Source organism: Botrytis deweyae (assembly GCF_014898535.1).
Source record: "Botrytis deweyae strain B1 chromosome Unknown BDEW_009, whole genome shotgun sequence".
NCBI lineage: Eukaryota > Fungi > Ascomycota > Leotiomycetes > Helotiales > Sclerotiniaceae > Botrytis > Botrytis deweyae.
Genome location: NW_024066216.1, coordinates 881952 through 897369, shown reverse-complemented (window position 1 = coordinate 897369; position 15418 = coordinate 881952). Strand labels below are relative to the sequence as shown.

Genomic DNA, 15418 nt, shown 5'->3' with positions numbered 1-15418 from the left:
CCTACACACTTCTTTTTCAAAATAAAAGATACACAAAGCGGAGGTTATGTAACAGAAAAGAAGAGATTGGACGGTAGATACTATGATAATGATGAATCAATGAGCATAGATACGAACTGGATAGAATTGTAAACCTTGGAAGCGTACACGGAACCGGAAAAGCATATGGGATTTACGGTTTCTCTCTATCAAAGCTCTGTACGAACTTCGAAGTATATATGTAGCATGTACCATGTATGAGTGCGAGCAGATGATGAACCTTATTATTAATCAAGAAGCAATCATGTCAACTCTCGAGGTGTTTCTTTTTTTCACCATGTCCCAAACTTCTTCTCCAATCATCAACGGCAATTCACGTCCGATGGTTACATCTTGGTTGGGTATCACTCGCTATCATATCATCTGCTATTTACCCCTGTAGTGATACGCTACTTCACCCTCTCGGGCGACTTCGCTCGGCTTCTCCACAAACTGACACATCTAACTCACCAATCAAATAACAATCAATCTATGAGTTCGAATCTCAGATTCTCCTCCACCTTTTTGAAGGAGTCCCAGACTTCCGAATCAACCATGGGATGTATCTCCTATCATATTTTTGAACAACACATCAAGAAGATCATCATCACCAGCAGCAGCAAGATCAGTTGTGGTTGCAGCGAGCTTGATTCCAGATTCCAACTTGATCTCCTTGGGAAATTGTGAATCAATATTCCAATATCACTTTCATATTCACCGATGTATCCTCCTAAGAATTCTTTGAGATGGAGACGATAACAATACCTTCTCCATCGGCATTTCTTTCCTCCCCTGTTCTCAAGCCAGCACCAGAACCACCTCCACCACCTAAAAAACGAAAGCAATCGACTTCCAAGCCATCCGCTGCTCAATCCTCAAAGAAAGAACATAGTATCAACAAACCTAAGCAATCAAAAAGTCGGAATGGTAAGCTTTGGATACCTTCATTTTCATATCTCTTATCTTCGTGATTGATAAGAGCTTTTGTGCCCCGCATTGAGCTTCACATGCTGATTGAAACTCCTTACAACTTGTTAGGTTGCATAACTTGTAAAGCAAAACGATTAAAATGCGATGAAACAAAACCCTCTTGTCAGCAATGTCATAAGAGGGGAGTTTCCTGTGGAGGATATAAAAAAGATTTCAAATGGAGGCCATTCGAGGAGGCTACATTTACAAACAAACCGCCACCGCCACCAGCCCCTCAAAAAAGAGGTACTACAGTGACTCCAAGCTCTATAGACTGGCTCTAATATCTCTAGGTTCAATAGCACTGGAAAAAGCACCAGATAACTCTACAGCTGCAAGTCCAGTAGCTTCTGATGGAACGGCTTCTACCCCCGGCGGAGAAGATACGCAGATGCAAGACTCGTTTTTCAATGCCGCAGTGCCTTCCCCGTCTACTTTTGATGTCTCGACTTCGCTTCCGGAGCTTCATTCGGGATTCTCTCCTATGTTTGATATGAGCACGCCTACTTTTAGTCAGGAGGATTCTCAACGCTCTCGGATTGAGCCGGATTCGGTCACAAGCAGTCTAAGTAGCATGTTTGAAGACACCGGTCTAGTCACACCAACAAGATCAAATTTCTCTGGTCAGTCACCAAGATTAACAGATCTATTACAGTCTGGATCGGATCTGAATACAAGGCCGTCATCCATGTCCATGGCTTCGTCCATTCCTATGACATCAGCAATGATGGGTATGCCCATGTCAAGCCCTAACATGACTCAATTTCAAATGACGAATGATTCATCGCTGGAAGATGATATTGAGGAAATCATTCGAGAGCCTCCCTTATCTGATGCTGATATGTGGTTGGCCATGAGTCCCTTTCAACCTCAATCAAGATCTCCCAGTGCATCTCCTAGGAGTTTTAGTCCAATGTATCGACAGCCGGATGTGCCGGCCGGTAGCCCAGAGATGCTAATGCTTAGATTTGATAAGCAGACATGTGGCATTTTATCTGTCAAAGATGGCCCTACAGAGAATCCATGGAGAACATTAGTTTGGCCTCTTGCACGCGATTCCCCCGCATTGTATCATGCTATCGCATCCATGACCGCCTTTCATACATCCAAAGAGAAGCCCGCCCTTCGCGTCGACGGCATGGAACATATGCGTCGCAGCATTCGATCTCTCGCGACAGGAATTGAAAAAATGCGCACCGATACTGCACTCGCCACAACGCTTGTCCTCGCATTTGCTGAGTCTTGGGATCAGCATATTTCAACTGGGATTGAACATCTCAGGGGTGCAAAAATCTTGGTTAATCAAGCACTCATAAAACACAACAAAAGGAGTCTTGTGGGTGATGATCTCGCCAGATTAAAATTTCTTTGCAACACTTGGGTTTACATGGATGTTATTGCTAGGTTGACATCGATTGATGATGAAGATTCTACAGATTTTGAGAACATTCTTTCGCCGCTTAATAATCTCTCTACCAATTCCTTTTCTTCTGCTTCTTCTTCTTCCGCCAACGTCACTCCAATGTCAGAAATCGACCCCCTAATGGGTAGCGCGGCAACACTATTTCCTCTAATTGGTCGCGCTGCAAATCTGTGTCGCAAAGTACAAAAATCGAAATCAAATTCTATAGCCATAGTATCACAAGCCATGGAACTCAAGCAAGAAATCGAGCAATGGCAACCTTCAACCGCATTCTCGACTCCTGAAGATCCAACTTCCGAAATTCAACACGCTCTTCAAACTGCCGAAGCCTATCGTTACGCTACTCTTCTTCATTTACACCAAGCCGTCCCTGAAATCCCATCTTTAACATGTGCAGAACTTGCGAAGAAAGTCCTAGTTTTCCTGGCTACGGTACCGCTTAGCAGCCGCCTCGTTATCGTTCAGATATATCCACTCTTGGCAGCAGGCTGTGAAGCAAAGGATGCCGAAGATAGAGCCTGGGTTAATGAAAGATGGGCAAGTATGGGAAGAAGAATGTGGATTGGGAATATCGATCGCTGTTGGGAAGTCATGCAGGAAGTGTGGAGAAGAAGAGACGAAGTTGCTAGGAAAAAAGAACAGGAATTGATGAGGAAGAATGGCGGTAGAATGGGAATGTCGGGGATGCATGGCGGGCCCAGCGATAATATGAGAAGGTTCGAGGAAGGAATGGAGAATGGAATTGGAAATGAAGAGATTTCATTTTCGGATCTGTTGAATCTCAATGAAATGGGGATTAGAGGGCAGAGTAGGAGAGCTTCACCGGTGGGAAACAGACAAAGACATAGCATTTCGGGGCCGTCTCAGGGATCATTTGGGGAACTCATGGCTCAAAGACAAGCCGCGGGTCTTATTACGGAGGAGATGGACCAGGAGTTGACAGTTAGAGGAAAATTGCATTGGGTGGGTGTCATGAAGGATTGGGAATGGGAGAGTAAGTCTAATTTCTTTCATTTGGTCTATTTAACTTTGTCTTCTTTATGTCCATTATCCTTTCCAGACTGGGTATATCCTCATCAAACTCCCATCCATATTTCCCTCCCACCTCCTCTCATTTTTATCGTGTAACAAAAGAAATCGTTATCGGTATGATATGTATGATATAACGCTAATGAATGACATTGAAACAAATAGTCCTACTTGGCTAATCCACAATTCTGCAACCAACTTCTCGTTCCAGCAGCGTCTGATCTTCGGAATCCTTGCTGCCACGCGTCGTTCGCTTTGCGCACAGCTCGCTTGTGTCTTTCCCGTCTTTGCTCCTCTTCCAACGCATTTTGCATAAAGGCTTCGTATGAATCCGGATGTGGGTGGTTGTTTGTTTGTTGGCTTCTGGGAGGTTGTTGATAGGAATTTACTTCGTTAAGAAGTGTAGATGTGATGGACCAATTCGTCGCAGAGGAGTTGCGATGACGGGGACAATAACTATTTTGCTCCGAATCGCATTGCTGGTATTGTCGCTGTGATTGGGGCGTTCGAGAGAAAGATTGATGCCGCTTTTTGCTACTTGATGGAGTATTCTGTTCTCTCTCTCGCCATGATGATGAGGATGACACTGAGGACGAGGCAATCTTTCTTTTGATGTTGGAAATCATTGTGTATGAATGAATGGGTGGGATTGAGCTCAAGTAGCTGATTTTGGTTTGGGATACTTCTAGGCCCTGTGTCTGTAAAGGGATGTTTTGTACTCGGGTCCCGTGTGGCTTGACCTGTGAATCGCAAAGTGATCGATGATAGGGTGTGAAAATGTATCCTTTAGCGAGGCGTCTGGGTGGCTTTTTGGGAGTAGAGGAGATAAATGGCGTTTTAGTTGTTGCCCTTGGAAGCCGTGACTTTGTCAATTGGTTTTCTCCTATATGGATATTGAGATTGGATTTATATGGTTGCTTTGGACCGATGAAAATGAAGTTCGAGATGAGATATCAGTTTAACTTGATATTTACAAATATAGAAAGAAATATCAACCAAGCAAGATATGAAACTGATGGATTTCCTGCTACTGGAGCACGCAAACACGTAATGGCTTGAATTGCGTGTAACAAAGAACCTTGCTTGATGGAGTAGAGAACAGAAGAGAGTAATGTGAACAATATGATGTATGTAGGTGCTGCGAAAAACCAGAATCTGAAACGAAGTCTTGGATAACGACAGAAAGATGGAGATTCAGTTGATAGATAGGATCGTTTCAATCGAATGAGATTCTCGTGTTGGGATGATTAATGCTTTCTCTGGAATTTCTGTGCAACAGAAATGTCAATTATAGTGCGCGTAATGTGTGACGCAGAATCGGTGTGCTGTTCGACGGTCGATGGGAATGCGATGTGCGGGAGGGAAAAACGTGATGAGGTTTGGAAATTGGAATCAAGGAGGGGAGGGGAGGGAAAGTAATGTGAGGTGAGGTGAGGTGAGGTGGTACTGGCTGGAGTCAAACGGATGTGTATAAGCAGTGACCGGTTGGAAGAAAGAAAGAAAGAATGAATGAATTTAGGAGGTGTGCTGATGAAATCTTAGGGATCTGAGGGGTACAGAGATGAATGGATGGATTGCGATCGATCTGATCGGTCGATGCAAAGCAAAGATGAGATGGAGACGGATTTTATGATTATATAGACAGAGTGGTCGATGGGGTTGTGTGACTTATTTTCGCTTCTTTTCTCTATGTAGCTAGGTCGGTGGGTAGGTAGGTAGACTCTCTAGAGTTCAGATGACTCGATCAAGAAGCTAGGGGTTTAGATTTCTTGAAGTTTCTGGATCGAAGACGGATGAGTGGTGAGTGGGGTTGTGTCGGATGGATGGACGGACTCGGGGGGTGTTCTCGGGATGCGGGATTCCGGGTTGATGGTGATGGTTTGGATGGGTGGATGGGTAGATGGGTAGATGATGGCTGGACTTGAATGATCGTGTGGAACGTGGGAGATTGGTCCGCTTGGTGATATTTGAGAAGTATTCAAGTTTCAAATTTCAAGTGCCACGGTGTTGGATCTGGTGGGTGGAGATCGAAGATCTGAGATCTGATAGATGACTAGGTAGGTAGGTAGGTAGGTGTCTGGATGAAACGGGGAGTTGGACTGTGGTGATGCGTAAGGTTCAAATTGCGTGTATGTGTATGTGTATGTGAAGCTAGAATGCGGAGATGGAGTCGGAGAATACGAAGGGAGATGGAGATGTAGGACGGAGAGATGAGACTATTTATGTACGATCGAAGTGAACGGGTGTATGTATATATACAATATACTAGGTTTCACGTGGAGAATATAGATGGGATAGGGCGGGTAATATTGGAGTGGAGAATCAGACGGTGCTAGTCAGAATATATGCGTATGTTTCTGATATAGATTTTGATTACTCGTCTTACCATCGGATATCCGTACACACGATTTCCACAGTTTTGTTAAACTTTGTAATCGAATCACTAGATCCATCATTCCTATTCTCTACTCTCTTGGCTCTTACGGTCTATGATGTTATATTACATCGGTAAACGCTCCCTCACGAGTAATTACCCCCCTTCTTGCCAGTCTGCTGAATAAATGAAGATAAAATCCCAAACAATCACCCCAGATCCGACGCATGATTTGCGCACGCAGTCCCTGATCTGCCAAACCCTTCTCGGGTTTCCTATAAACGTCCGGAAGCTAACTCGATCGAGTATCCCGAAACCTGGGGGATGACGATCTGGGATCTAGGGAGAGAAAACGAGATATGCCGGAATTCACCCGGTCGTGATATTCCGGGGTATAATCGGAAAAGTGGAATCAAGGTGGAGGCAAAGAGAATGAGATTTTGAAATGGATGGTGGGGATTCTCTTGGAGGGGTGATAAGATAAGGATAAGGATATTTTTCGAGTCAAGTAAATTGGAGTGATTCATGTCATGACTTTCATGACTTATTAAAGGGAAATGATCGGTGATGCCGACAAGTTGGAGACGAAATGGTAGAACTGGAATGTCTAATCTCAACTCGTACAAGCTCCGGTGTAACAAACTTGGTATATCGTTTTTGTACTCTGATATACAAGTCTTACCATTTCACCGTGCCATGGTTTAACATGTTGTATCCTCATGTCGTGTTAGCTGAGCTGTCGTTTCGAAGTACCGAGAAACCTGTAAATAGGAACAGTGAGTCCTGAGCCTTGCTCAAGTTGAAAAGTCGGTCGCTATTCACACCTATGGGTTCACATAAATGTTCTTGTGAATAACAACAATATGAATAGTAAATCAGCCAAAAATAGAAGATAAAAATAAAAATGCTCGGAATGTACATTGACTTCTCGATGATTGACATCTTAAAGAACTGAATAGATCTAGTATGTTGATATATCCAAATAAGAGGAGCAAGAATGATAGCTTTTGATGACGGATCAAACACTTTTTTACTGGTGCTCTGTGTATTGATAAGTGAGTGAACATCGCAGATATTTAGATATAAATTCCATGATAGATATGTATGTCTTGCAGAAGCTGCGGGCGTTGACTGTTTCATATTATAGGCTATCAAATATATAAGCATACCTCTTCGGCGAGACATACTCATGCAAAGCAGCATAATTAAGTGTGGAATGAATGGGCTGAAGAGCACGCAATATGCACAAAATATTCGACATATTCTGGGGTACAGAATATGGTAAATACATATAGGTTCAACGTACGAAAAATGATGGATTTTGTGTATGATAAAATCAAGCAAATTTAAATTTGCTTTGGTGCAATATATTGACCAAAAAAGTCCATCTACTAAAAATTACAAAAAGATATTCTTGATTCAGAATATCGAAAGAATTGAAGCGAAAATATGAATCCTAAATCGCAACAAAGTGGGGGGAATAACAAAAGTCAATCTATGGAAATGGTTTGAGGGTATCTACTGAGGTGAAAAAGGCGCTGGCTAAGGAAAGGGTAATTTGGATATCGTGCGATCGTAAAATAGCGTTATAGTATGCATCGTTCATTGCGGATGGAGGTAAATTGAGAGATAGAGCTTCAAGCTCAAATTCCATACTTGGATGGGGATAGTGTGGGTTGTTGGTTGGATTCGAGGTTCGTGAAATCTTTCGTCTTTCTTAATTTCGTATGAGACATATCCGCCGAGTTGTCCTTGTATTATGCATGCAACAACCAAAGCTAGAATTTGAGAGTGGAGTGGCAGAGAGTGTTTGCGTTCTCCTTCCACATTGTATCATGTACTCATCGAAAATATACTGAGCAATTTCTGGGAAGTTGCGCATATGCATGTTGTGTCGTCGTTTCCTCAATTTATTTGTGTGTGTTGTCGTGTCTTCGTGTATCAAGGATTCCGAATAGACCAGCTTTCTTTTCCTCCATTTCGTAAACAGAGAGAGAAAGTGTGTCGACAACTCCTCTTTCTCCTTTTTGTAACTTCACATCCTCCTAGCCCACGGGCTTAAATTGACTTCCTTCCTCTTTTCGGCCATCTTCTTCCTCTTTCTTTCTTCTGCCTCTTCTGCCTTTCTACACTTTTCTAAATATTCCCTGAACTCTCGTCCTTCTAGATTCTCATCCATCCCATTATTTATTTCGGATGTCTGTTTGACTTCTGTACATATGCTTGTTTTCCGCGGAGAACCATGGGAACCATTCGTGGAATTGGTTGTAGACGGTGACAGAGGGTTTTTGTGTTCAGAATTGGGAGTTCTGAGTGATTTGCGACGTTGATGATGCTTTTTATCGTCCTCTGGAGGAGTCTTGGAGTTTAATGAAAAGGAAAAGGATCGAAGCTTCTGCAGAAACATCTTTCGCAGGAGTAAAACCTCGACCCGGCGGGGATATAAGGGTATACTTATAGATGAATCGTTCGAAGAAACCGTTGCAGGGTTGGGAGGATGAATCAGTATTGGCAGCTTTGACGCAGATTGCAAGGTTTCGAATATGGACCTGTAGATATTCAAAGTCAGAGGCCCGAGGTCCGAGAACGATTTTGTTTCAATCGTCGAACAGACTGAGTGGATGCTTGGGGTGTTGTTGCTTCTGGATTTTGATTTCAATGCGAGGATATCAAGGATGCTGGCAGATTGAAAGTTTGTTTATCGAGATTCGTTGGAATAATCGAAGGTGCGTTGATAGGTACAGTGAAAAGTTTCTTTGTTCCCAAATTAATTCTCAATCACAAATTGTAGTTTCTGAATGGTCTCGTGCCTCATCGAGTGGTGGCGCTTCTGGAATCACTGTCTTGATGTCAAATTAGTCACAATATTGAATTGTGAGGAGGCGTAGGTGTCGGTGTCGGCGTCGTATGAACCATAGATACTGCTTATCGTTTGCAAATCTGGGAACATATGATGATGACGGGGTTCGGTGTTGGTGCTCCTGTCATGCTTTGATACCTTGAAGTCGGAAGACCGTCCAATAATCTTCACACTGGTATATCAAACCCGTTTGTACCTGTGCAAAGTCTCGCTGGAAAGATATCGTCGATTTGCTGAATTGCAGCAAAGGCTGGAAATTTAGTTCCAAGATTCTTTGTTCTCCTTGGCCTATTGTCTATGTGGTTGACGCAAGAACAATCAATCCGATGCTCACGATCTCAGTTCCGATTTCCAATTTGGCTTTAGTTCGTTTCCCCTTTCTCGTATCTGTGTGATGTTACAATTCAATCGTTTCTGTTGTTGTTCTTGTTGTACAAATCACTTTGATCAAATGTAACCTCGATGAATGCCCCTTCTTGGCGAAAGTCCCCCAGTCCACATAATTTAATTTCGACTTGAACCATAAAAGGAAGCTAGAAGGAAGCTTGCATCAAGTGGTCTGATTCTTACCCGTTCGGACCCGTCTAGTTGGTTTTGAGTTCCCTTTGAGTTCGGTTGGACTTTTTCACCGCACTAGAAAATGACTAGAAAAACACAAGGCTATCACAAGCCTGATACTCCGCAAATCAGTGGATTCGGGTGGTAATAGTGCACATGTCAACTGTTTTAGCTCCTGCAAACCTTTCAATTGGTACGATTCAAAGTTTTCACCAGGACAAAGTGGAAGAAGGGAGAGCGGTCTAGAATTTGACAAAAATATCGAAAATTGATGGTTACACATACGACAGGGTGAGTTCAAGAGATATGAAGTGTACGAGTACTTTGTAAGGTTAATGTAAGATTGAAAAGATAAGAACTTGAGGACTGGCTAAAAGCGGGGTAGGTCTTGCTATCATCACGTGTAGGGCAGGAAGAGGTTAGGTAATTATGGGACCGTAGGATCAGTGAGGTGAATGGAGAGGGTTATGATGTCTTGTACATTTGCACGCATCTTCTTCATGCCCCCGACTCGAGAGCGAGTTCAATATTATGCCTTTCTAAGATCTCACAGTCTGTGGAATACTATACTCATCAACCACATATATGCTCATCTCTTTACTCTCGAAACAAGCGAGCTTGGGATTGTACGTGAAGTTAACATCCTTTGAGTTTATAAACCCTAATTATTCATCGTTTTGTATCATCTAATTACCTAGGAAATCTGGAACCTATATCATAAGATTACCCAACGAGGCAACTCCAAGGAGAAGACTTTGAATAATCCTGAATAATTTCCGAGAATTACCTACGAATCTATTATCCCCTATCTTCGAAACCATGTCGAAACGAAACAGTATGTCCATTTCCCTCCAGCCATGAAATAAGCAGCCCTAGAAAACTCCCGGTATGATCCTTCGAAAGGCTTGACCCATTGACAAGCTCCAACTTCCGAAAAACTCCATATGTGCAGTACACCCTTTAAAAAACCCCTCCATTACAATGGTCCCCAACTCCGTAGACTCTGCATAGTCAAAAATCGCTTGAACTTCATGCTGGCAACTCTCGAGGTCCGATGGGATCGGCAGGCATCTCATGAACAATTTGATCGGCATGCATCTCATGCAGAGGCTGATCAGCATAAGCGCTATGCATACTTTGTGCGTCACCCGGTACCATGAAACTCGGCCTCATGCTTGGACTCATAGCGCTTGGAGTCAACATTCCACCTGTATGTATACTGCCATTATCAATGTTCGGACTACCAAGTGGACTATCCGTATATCCCGTCGGGACGTATCCTTGGCTAGGGCTTCCGGGGGGCTTCGACGACCTGACGGAGTGACGAACAGATTCCGCTTGAGTCGCACTCATTGCATTGGGCAAGTCATGATCTTCAGAGGAAGAATGTCCAGGGTCATATGCAAGTGCTCTGCTGGCTCTTTTCTTCGACTCTCTGCGATGATGAAAGATCCAGGCAAGAACCCCCAAAATTGAGACAGCACCAATCCCACCCACGATTCCACCAATTATGGCACCCAAGGAGTGATTACTATCTGGAGAATCTGTATCGACAGTGCTGTTACCTTCGCCTGTTGGGCTTACAAGTGAGATGGTCAATATGCTTGAACTTTTCGATGACATTGTAGGTGTTGGTGTTGCTGTCGTTTTTGACGTTTCTGACGTTGCTGTGGTGGTAGAAGAAAATAAGGTGTCGAAATCTATAGAAATCGGTGTAACAAAAGTGGCTTCCCAAGTTTTCCAGCTTTGTTTATCACTACATGTGATGGATGTATAGACATATGTATCCGATACGAGATACCGCATGGCGCAAAAATCGTTTCCATCCTCATTCCCACCACTATTAGATTAGAATGTCAGTATGATCTGTTCTAGAGCCTATCTCAATCCTTGAATTCTTTCTCTTTCTATTCGCCCTTCGGATTTTTTCAACTTTGGTTGCGGATTTTGCAATTTGGAAACAATAAACCCATAGATAGCTCACATACCAAGTTGTAACACGGATGTTTGGAACTGATGTCCTTCCACAACTACTTGTACAAGCAGACTCGTCGACGCAGACCCCTGCCCAGCCACAACTCCTCGGATCTGAAATACCAGCATGGCAAGTTCCAAACATCAATCCATTCTCGTCGACCTGACAAACATCTCCGGGGTATAATTCGAGATCAAAATCTGGAATTTGATAGTTGCCGCATGATTCGACCACTGTTACTCGTTTGACCACATGAAATGTTGGAAAGTCCGGTTTTTGAGGAGGGGTAGTTGGCGCAGGTGCTCTTGTGGAGACTTTGATGCTTGACGAGATGGAAGTTTTGGTTGGAGAAGGATTCTTATGCTTGAAGCCAGTAAGCGCAATCTTTTTGGAAGTAACGTTGTTTGCAAAACAAATAGCGATGATGAAAAGAAGGATCAAAATATTTCGAGACATCTCTTCAATCTGGGGGTGTGATGTGGAGATGTTATTTGGACATCTTTAAAGGTCGAGGATGTTGACAAGGTGAAAAAAGTGAAGACGCTACGGTGTAACAACAATCTCTTGTAGTCGTATTAACAATTATTCACTTCGGAGAGCTTTCTCATATGTTATTGTTGTGGCTGACCAATAGGTAGATGAGGTTCAGATACCAACAGTTGGTTCGAAGTGCTCGGAAATTACATTACCGATGAAGACGAAATTTAGACAAGAACATTCAAAGAATATCTAGATGAGTAGTCAATCTCTTCAAATTATCCAAAGAAGTGTTATTGAACATTCATTATCAATCACATTAAGAGCAGAGTCTCTTGAATCAGTTAACATACTTCCTACTGATGTCAAACAACAAAGCACAAGTTGAGGAAAGTTCTAGTAGACACCATATCAACTCCTTTCTACCAGCTCACTTCCTATCTATCCATCTCTAGTCATTTCAGAGCAATGAGACTTTGGCTCTATTGTTAACAAGTCACATAAACTCCTCGAAGAAGTGGAGCCTTCATCTCTCTTGAACGTTGGATGTCTGTGAAGATTCACATTTTTAAATTCACTACTACCCGAAGCACAGAGAAACACATTTTCAAACTCTCCAACAAAGATTAATAGATACCTAGGTAACTAACAGTAAAAGAAATGCAAAGCTCGTGATCCAAAAACCTGAGCACGAAAGGAAGAATCAAAGTAAATCAATCAACTTCTAGCAGCCTCCTCCTCTATTTGAGCTTCTTAGAATATGAACTCATCTAATCGGGGGTTCATATTTATTCACCCCCTTATCTCATTGGTACAATGGGGGGTGAAGAGGATCGTAACCCCCGATTACTGTCATTCATTCATTCATTCTTTCTTCCAGCCATAACACCAAAAATAAAGAGTTTCTTCTCTCTTCTCTAACACCCGTAATACCTCATGAACAGAGACAGACCAGGCCTCTCCACTTCCAACTAACAACGACTTCGAAGAATTCAACTGAGCGTCCTCCTTATTTGTTTCTACAAATACTGCCTCAAGTAATCTTCCAAACATAGTAGGCGTTTTAGTCAAGATTATAGTATCCAATAGTCCGAACTATAGTTCAATAATATAAGAATTTAAATGTTTAAAAGCAATGAGAAATTTGAGGATAGTTCAATGTTCCTATCAAATTCAACATCTGAAATGATTTAAATATTCTAATTGGTTTGAGAATTTTAATAATCTTCATTGTTGGACTGCAGTCCGGAATATTGGACACTCTGATCAAGACATCTCTCCAGCTCTTTTAGTACACTGCTGATACATGATCCCGAACACGTTCTCTACGAACAGACAGAGATGTGTATCTCATCCAAGAAAGAACCTACTACAGTAGGTTTTGAACGAGACCCGAATCATAATCAGATCGACATGTGGGTTCTTCCACGAGGTCGAAATTTACTGCGTTCACGAGTGAGCCAGTTGCACAGTATCGGCGGTATTCTTATACACGGATGGACTATAGTACATACCCTTCTACCAATGCATACCCTTCTACGAATATATCCTTTGGTCCTTCGTCACAGCGCCGCAGGTTCAAGCGATATCTTTTTACTCCGAGTGGACGTTTCAGTTTCAGGAAGTAGAATACTTGATACTGGGTTGAACTTTCGATAGCAGCCGTTGAAATATCTCAAGAACCGTAGGGATACGATCTGAGTGTTTACTGGCACTCGATCGGACGAAATATCGATATGCAATCAGGCAATGCGTGAGGACGATAATTAAGAAAACAGCTGCGACAATGAATCGCGCTGGCTTGAGAAGCATTTTTGTGGTATCAACTAGGAGATGAGAGCGCAAGATTTTCAACAAATCCAGCCTGATATTTGTAGCTGTATTGAAGATGATTGACGCTGAGCGTAGGGTGCGTGATGGAATTTTGACGCGTTGCATGAAATGGCGGCTACAGCTTGAGACCCATTTGTGTCGCTCTCAAGCGCAATCAACGCAGGGTTATGATTAGAATCTCATAGTGATTCATATCCTCAGCGCCCACTAACCAATGAATCTCATCCTAAACTGAGTTTCTGCGACGAAATTGTCCCGGTAGATTGGAACCGAGAAAATAGTTAAGTCGTAGGCGCCAGGAGATAATTATTCAATTGAGGATTTTCTCCGACCAAGATCGTGAAAATATACTCCTGCTTCATGCAGCTTCTGCAGATAAAAAAATACAATACCGTGACGATCTCATTTTCCAAGATTGATAATTGTTACACTTAACTTGAACATTCGCTTCCGGAAGGCTCAAGTATCTTACCCAGAGTCAGCAATCCGTTGTTCCTACGGAAGTAAGCATTACATTACACGGAACGTGATCGAAAGACGTTTCAAATGTAACATCAATGGGCTCCCGCATGAATGAGAAGATTCTCTCCATGTCTGTAGAATCAGGGCTTATCCCTATCCTTCTTTTTTCTTTTGTTGGGCATCTTAAGTTCTGGGTCTTGATTGCACTCTCTGGCGATTAATAGACAAAGATGTTTTCACTGGTTTTTTGGACTCTGATTTATGGTACCAATGCCTCGCTCGTCGTATTACCATCACCTATTCCAACTACTACTACACTCAAAGCGCCAATCATACTGGAGAAACGCCAAGCAACCACTTCTGGGGAGACATGTGGCTACGCAAATGGAAACGCAATGTTTCCTCGATCCGCAGCACCTGGATATTTTTGCGGCAAAGACGCTCAGAACAGTTTATGGGGCTTCTGCTCAGACGCTGTTACTGTTGCTGATTGTGGACTCCACGGGTACTGCTTTGATAAAGGAGCATGTTCTGCTGGTTGCGGGGTTTCCGGGTTGATTTCCACCACTTGGTATGTATTGCTCTAGCACTAGCTGTAGGATGATACTGAGTTATTCAACTAGCCAGCCTTACTGCTTTTCGGAATTTCTGGTGTCTAATTACCAGACCTATACGCATATTACGTGCGCAAATGCTCCTGGCTCAGCTGTTTGGCTTGCGGTTCCCACCATTACTTCTCCCATGCCAGCAACTATATCTTCTTCATCACGAGCGGCGGTAAGCATATCAACTCTGGAAAGAACAGTAACTGTGTCTTCTTCGTCATTCGCCACGAATCCTAAAGTATCAACTTCCACACCTGCTATCATATCATCAACCATGACCGACGATCCAGCAGCAACTTCCAACACCGGTATAGCTCCAGTTAGCACAGCATACCCGTCAAGCAGCTTGCCAGTAGGGGCTATAATTGGCGGGGCTCTCGGGGGCCTTAGTCTCATTCTTCTTACAATCATCGTGCTCGTCTTTTTGAAGAGACGACACACGTCTACCCCGAAAGTCGTGAAACGTGAGCCAGCCAGCGAGTTACCAGGCACGACAGCTAGGAGTGAAATCTTTGAGATATATGGTGGTCAAGTTGATAGACGTGTTGATGGGCTTCGGAGCCCAAACGTAGTACGGAAAGCGAGCTCTGCTGCTTTTTCTGGAATCTATTGAGGAAACGGTTGTTTTGCTGCTCTACAGTTGAGTCGGGATATTGATCTCATGTTATGAGCGATAGTAAAGAAAATGATGTTTATAAGATGTAGAATATCGTGATAAACTGCAGGCCTCAGAATTCTGATTCAGTAAATTCAAGGGTAGATCGGCAATCTGAGAAGATTCCAATAATTAGAGGCTCTCCAGCTCCAGTTCCAAAATATCATCTGAAGGTAGTGG

The 15418-nt window shown here is 43.0% G+C and overlaps 5 protein-coding genes across 5 annotated transcripts; 2 read left to right on the top strand and 3 right to left on the bottom strand.

The window, feature by feature from the left end:
* Nucleotides 1-764: 764 nt before the first annotated feature.
* EAE98_004886 (uncharacterized protein) lies at nucleotides 765-3618 on the top strand (the record flags this gene model as incomplete). Its single annotated transcript, XM_038952507.1, has 4 exons — nucleotides 765-945; nucleotides 1057-1233; nucleotides 1281-3404; nucleotides 3605-3618. 4 exons carry the CDS (start codon nucleotides 765-767, stop codon nucleotides 3616-3618), a joined length of 2496 nt encoding a protein of 831 aa, XP_038811157.1.
* On the bottom strand, nucleotides 3607-4065 carry EAE98_004885 (uncharacterized protein; the record flags this gene model as incomplete). Its single annotated transcript, XM_038952506.1, has 1 exon — nucleotides 3607-4065. One exon carries the CDS (start codon nucleotides 4063-4065, stop codon nucleotides 3607-3609), a length of 459 nt encoding a protein of 152 aa, XP_038811156.1.
* Nucleotides 4066-7848: 3783 nt separating this feature from the next.
* EAE98_004884 (uncharacterized protein) lies at nucleotides 7849-8220 on the bottom strand (the record flags this gene model as incomplete). Its single annotated transcript, XM_038952505.1, has 1 exon — nucleotides 7849-8220. One exon carries the CDS (start codon nucleotides 8218-8220, stop codon nucleotides 7849-7851), a length of 372 nt encoding a protein of 123 aa, XP_038811155.1.
* A 2040-nt stretch (nucleotides 8221-10260) lies between these two features.
* Nucleotides 10261-11662, bottom strand: EAE98_004883 (uncharacterized protein; the record flags this gene model as incomplete). The annotated part of the gene is made up of 2 exons (XM_038952504.1): nucleotides 10261-11071; nucleotides 11220-11662. The coding sequence occupies 2 exons, from the start codon at nucleotides 11660-11662 to the stop codon at nucleotides 10261-10263; spliced, it is 1254 nt and encodes a 417-aa protein (XP_038811154.1).
* A 2546-nt stretch (nucleotides 11663-14208) lies between these two features.
* Nucleotides 14209-15196, top strand: EAE98_004882 (uncharacterized protein; the record flags this gene model as incomplete). The annotated part of the gene is made up of 2 exons (XM_038952503.1): nucleotides 14209-14549; nucleotides 14602-15196. The coding sequence occupies 2 exons, from the start codon at nucleotides 14209-14211 to the stop codon at nucleotides 15194-15196; spliced, it is 936 nt and encodes a 311-aa protein (XP_038811153.1).
* Between the last annotated feature and the right edge of the window lie 222 nt (nucleotides 15197-15418).